This window comes from Cladophialophora immunda (assembly GCF_000835495.1).
Source record: "Cladophialophora immunda strain CBS 83496 unplaced genomic scaffold supercont1.5, whole genome shotgun sequence".
NCBI lineage: Eukaryota > Fungi > Ascomycota > Eurotiomycetes > Chaetothyriales > Herpotrichiellaceae > Cladophialophora > Cladophialophora immunda.
This window is the reverse complement of record NW_015622545.1, coordinates 1,030,166-1,034,701: the sequence shown is the minus strand read 5'-3', so window position 1 is coordinate 1,034,701 and position 4,536 is coordinate 1,030,166. Positions and strand designations below refer to the sequence as shown.

At 59.6% G+C, this 4,536-nt stretch overlaps 3 protein-coding genes across 3 annotated transcripts; 2 read left to right on the top strand and 1 right to left on the bottom strand.

Annotated features, from left to right (window-relative positions):
* On the bottom strand, window positions 1-634 carry PV07_08673 (uncharacterized protein; the record flags this gene model as incomplete). Its single annotated transcript, XM_016395867.1, has 2 exons — window positions 1-313; window positions 417-634. 2 exons carry the CDS (start codon window positions 632-634, stop codon window positions 1-3), a joined length of 531 nt encoding a protein of 176 aa, XP_016245723.1.
* Window positions 635-1,387: 753 nt separating this feature from the next.
* Window positions 1,388-1,723, top strand: PV07_08672 (uncharacterized protein; the record flags this gene model as incomplete). Its single annotated transcript, XM_016395866.1, has 1 exon — window positions 1,388-1,723. One exon carries the CDS (start codon window positions 1,388-1,390, stop codon window positions 1,721-1,723), a length of 336 nt encoding a protein of 111 aa, XP_016245722.1.
* A 1,475-nt stretch (window positions 1,724-3,198) lies between these two features.
* Window positions 3,199-4,272, top strand: PV07_08671 (uncharacterized protein; the record flags this gene model as incomplete). The annotated part of the gene is made up of 1 exon (XM_016395865.1): window positions 3,199-4,272. The coding sequence occupies one exon, from the start codon at window positions 3,199-3,201 to the stop codon at window positions 4,270-4,272; it is 1,074 nt and encodes a 357-aa protein (XP_016245721.1).
* Window positions 4,273-4,536: the final 264 nt, after the last annotated feature.

The window sequence follows — 4,536 nt, the reverse complement described above, 5'->3', positions numbered from 1 at the left end:
TCAAGTTGACTGCATGGCTGCAAGAGATCGGGGTGATATGACCTCCAGCACCTCTTCCATCCCCTGTTCCCCTGTCAGGATGACATCCTGCACCACTTTTGCTGTTGAGATGACCTCCAGCACCTCTTCTTCTGCCACGATGACCTTCAGCATCTCTCTTCCACTGTTGGGATGACCTCCAGCACCTCTTCCAGCACCTGTTCTCCTATTGGGATGACCTCCAGCACCACCTTTGCTGTTAAGATAGGTCTCCAGCACCTCTTCCATGGCCTTGAGCACCTCTTCTTCTGCCTCGATGACTTCCAGCACCTCTCTTCCACTGTCAGGATGACCCCTTGCACCACTTTTGCTGTCGAGACGACCTCCAGCACCTCTTCCTGCACCTGTTCCCCTGGCAGGATGACCTCCAGCACCACTTTTGCTGTTGGATGACCTTCAGCACCACCTTTGCTGTTGACATGACCTCCAGCACCTCTTCCAACACCTCTTCTTCTGTCAGGTTGACCTTCAGCATCTCTTCTTCTGCCACGATGACTTTCAGCACCTGTTCCCCTGCCACGACGATTTCCAGCACCACTTCCCTTGTCAGGATGACCTCCAGCACGTCTTTTGCTGTTGAGATGACCACCAGCATCTCTTCCACTGTCAGGATGGGCTGCCCACCGACTTCTCCTGCACTCGACGCAGCTCCCTCCCCTCTCTCCTTCTCAGAGTCCTCAGGGACAGCCCAACATAGCACACACACATGCCATCAAGGCATTCGTGTCAAGACGACTCTCAAGAGGTGGGCTCCATACCATACCATACTTGGATCTTGGTGGAAGGACGGCAAGCTCAGCATCTCTTGACTTTCTCACTGGTGCTCGTCATGCTCAACGGCCTCGACGTCCAGACAATCTTGCTAGTGGTCGACACTTCGCTGATGGCCGTGGGGCGGGACGAAGGGCTTACCCCCTTGCCGCCATGACTGCCAGCCCCAACACCACACACACGCCATCAAGGCAATGGAGTCAATACGACTCTCAGGCCATTGCGGCCTCTTTCCTTGTTCCAGCGGTTCCTCCTCCTACCTCACCAAGCACCGACAGTGTCCTTCGTTGAACGATGCAGCAAAGATCGAGGTTCTTCACAATGGTCGACCCCCATGGTAAGTATACTGCAGTCCCCTCCGCCCGTGACAAATGCACTGACCCTGCAGGGATGGCAACATCACCCCCGGATCGCCCACTCGTGGAGAGGACACGACGCCTCTGCCACAAGGACAGACCGTCTGCCTTTGCTTCTCGTGGCCCGGCGGGCATGTACCCTCGCTCGACCTCCACGACCTCCACCGGCCGAGCCCAGGGTGACGTTGCTGCTGTCGGCCGATCTCAGGAAGGAATTCAACATGGCCAATGTCAAGACTGAGGTAAGCATTCCGTTTCGGCAAGGGCAGCGGAACTTGGCAAGGCTGCTTGCTGCACAACAACAACAACATCATCTGGAAAAGAGCATGCACGGAGATGGATACACAACTGGCTGTCTTCCGGGCCTGTGGCTTCAATGGCTGGCTGCTGCCACCAACGACCACTGCCGTGCAGACCAGGCCGGTCATGACAGCCAACCCACTTACCATCTTGGAGCCCCAAACCTCGGTCTCAGCGTCAAGATGTTGACTGGTGACGCCATTGCCAGCAAGCTTCTCGTTCTCGGTACCAAGGTGTCCGATTCTCGGCGCCTCTGAGCAGAGATCACTGCCTCTCATTGATCATCGAGGTGCAGAATCTACCAGGCCAGGCACAATCTCTTCACGCCGGCGAGCGTTCGTCACAGCTGCTCTGTCAACCAGGATGGGAATGGATGGTCTCCTTCGAAAGCCGTACGCTGAGGCAAGCTCGTGCCCGGGTGCTCGCCGTCGACTTCTTTCCACGACAACCCTTCGTTGATGCCGCAGCATCGTATGGTTCCTACGCACGCAGGACGCTGGCCATACATGGAGACTTTGACCTTTCGACGCCTCTCGGCCAAGCAAGCACCCTGCCTGCCCCGTCGGCATCATTTCCTGCGGCAGCCAAGTCCGTCTCGCTGGCCACGCCGTCCGAGCAGGCCATGTCGTCACCACTGGACTTGGATCGATGCGGATTCATCATGTCGGCCGTGTCGGAGATGCACAGCAGCAAGCAGACACCACGACAACGACATCGGCATGTCGTTCTGCCTTGGCACGCAGCTCTGGCGCCACCACTCGGCTTGGATCGATCTGGAGTCGTCGAGGAGAAGTCGGAGGCTTCGGGTGCCACATCCCATGAGCATCTTGCGAGCAGCCGGGCCAACATGCACCCACCACCTCCCCATCCCGCTCCAGCAGCAGCACCAACAGCCGCAGCGGATCCACATCCCATCCAAATCCCATCCAAATCCCAACCAGGCGGGCCCAGCAGCGGAGGAACGAATGCCGGTGGTGGTTTTCCTCGTTGCTGCAGAGCCCCGACCACCCGCAGCACCCGGGACGGCCTTTGCCAACCACGACGGCGAGCCCTCTGGCTTTCCCGCACGCTAAAGCGGCATGGACCAGTCGGCCATCTTTGCGTCCAAGCCCTTCTCGCCGGCCAGTGACGTCTGCATGCCAGATGCATGGAAGTCAGCCCAGAGTTGGAGGGCCCCGTCCCGCCGCTCCCCCCCCAGCACCAACGGGCACACACACTTCCACCATCGAGTTTTGGCGGCCATGGGCGGCTAGGCTAGCTTGCCCTCTCGCCCAGAAGGCCACCGTGGTGGTGGGCATCGCCGTACAGGCGCCGGAGTGGTGGTGGTGCGCGCTGGAGGTATGGTCTGGCAGAATTCCCCCCCAACGACACGCCAGCGACTCTTCGGTCGATATTCGGCTCTTCGGACAGTCGGACATTCGGATCGGATCAACGTGAAGGCGATCCGCTAGGCGACTTTGGCACAAGGCGCGGTCTTTGTTCCCACGACCGTCAACGACTTCATCCTTCACCATCACCACCCACCACCGGCATTTTCTTTGTTGCAGAGGCGTTTGCACCGTCCCGACGTGCACCAACGGCAAGGTCCATGCATCTCCCGTCTCTTCCATGTCGCCATGCATCGCTGGGCAGGCTGTGCGTGTGTCTGTGTCGGTCGTTCGGCCGGTCCAGGGGGGGTGGTCTCCTGGCTGCTCACCTCACCGCCTTTGCACCCCAACAGCACCTTTCGAGGATGGCGATGGCTCTCCCGACCTCCGAGGGTGGCTCTCGACGCCGGTCATCGCGTGATGCATCTGTGGTGGCCGGTGAGGGGTGCTCTTCTGTTCTGGCCGCCCGTCTTCCGGTTTTTCTGACCAACCGCCCGCCCACGAACCCGATGCAGATGACGCCGCCAGAGAGGAAACCGATGCCGCAAGAGATGGAACGCGATGCATATACACATTGTCGATGCAAGATGGTGGATGCTGCAAGCAAGATGGTGGTGGATCCATGGTGGTTGATGGTGATGCTGCAAGCAAGATGTGCCGGAAAAGACATGCGGGCGACACCCATCGGCGGCGCGCAGGGCACCCAGCAACTCGCCATCGCCCACCGTGGGCCTTGGTCCAACACCCTCGACCGACCACCGGGCGCGTCTCCCGGAAAAGACACCCGCTCGACCACGCCGTCGCCTCGCGCTACGCCCGCCCACCGACGCCCATCGACTCGCACCGCCGCCTTTTCCTCGCCAAACTCGAACAAAGTTTGCATTTTCCGGAAAAATCACCCGCTCGACGCCAAACCTGCACCCAGCAGCCAACGTGGCGGCCCCGTCAACTTCCCGGCTCCGGGGCAAACGCCGCAAACTCCACAGATGGGCCGGCGCCAATACCATCCGCGTGTAAAGGTATATAGAACGGCATGTCGAGCTGGTGATACTCCCAAAGCATCTCTACCTGGCGACACTCAGGCAGCATCTCTTCTACCTGATGATACTCCCAAAGCATCTCTTCTACCTGACGACACTCGGGCACCAGCTCCTCCACCAGATGTGACTCCTGGAAGAGCTCCTCCACCAGATGCGACTCCTGGAAGAGCTCGTCCACCTGATGCGACTCCCACGGCAGCTCCTCCACCTGACGATATCCGTTCAGCAGCTCCTCCACCCGATGCGAGTCCCACGGCAGCTCCAGATGTGAACCTGAAGGTCGCAAAAATGTCATGGGTTGGGGAGCCGTCTCGGGTGGAAGATTCTGGGCTGCTCGGCGCGCCCGTGCTTTACGGCAGTGGTACCTTTGGTGCCGGTCTCTCGTCGCGGCCCGACTGAACCCCCCTTGCTGACAGTCGCTACACCGAAAGCTGGCAATGCGGTGATGGGCCGACCTGATGTGCGTGGTCAAGTGGTCCGCGCGGGTATATGACTTGTCGCAGCCCACTTCCGGACACGTTTTCCTCGGGCGGTTCTCGTCGTGGGATTCGATGTGCCGTGTCAAGTTGCCCGGGAGGGTATACGACATATCGCAGCCCGCTGCAGGACACTTGAGCCGCCGGCGGGTCTTGTCGTGGGATTCGATGTGCCGTTTCAAGTTCT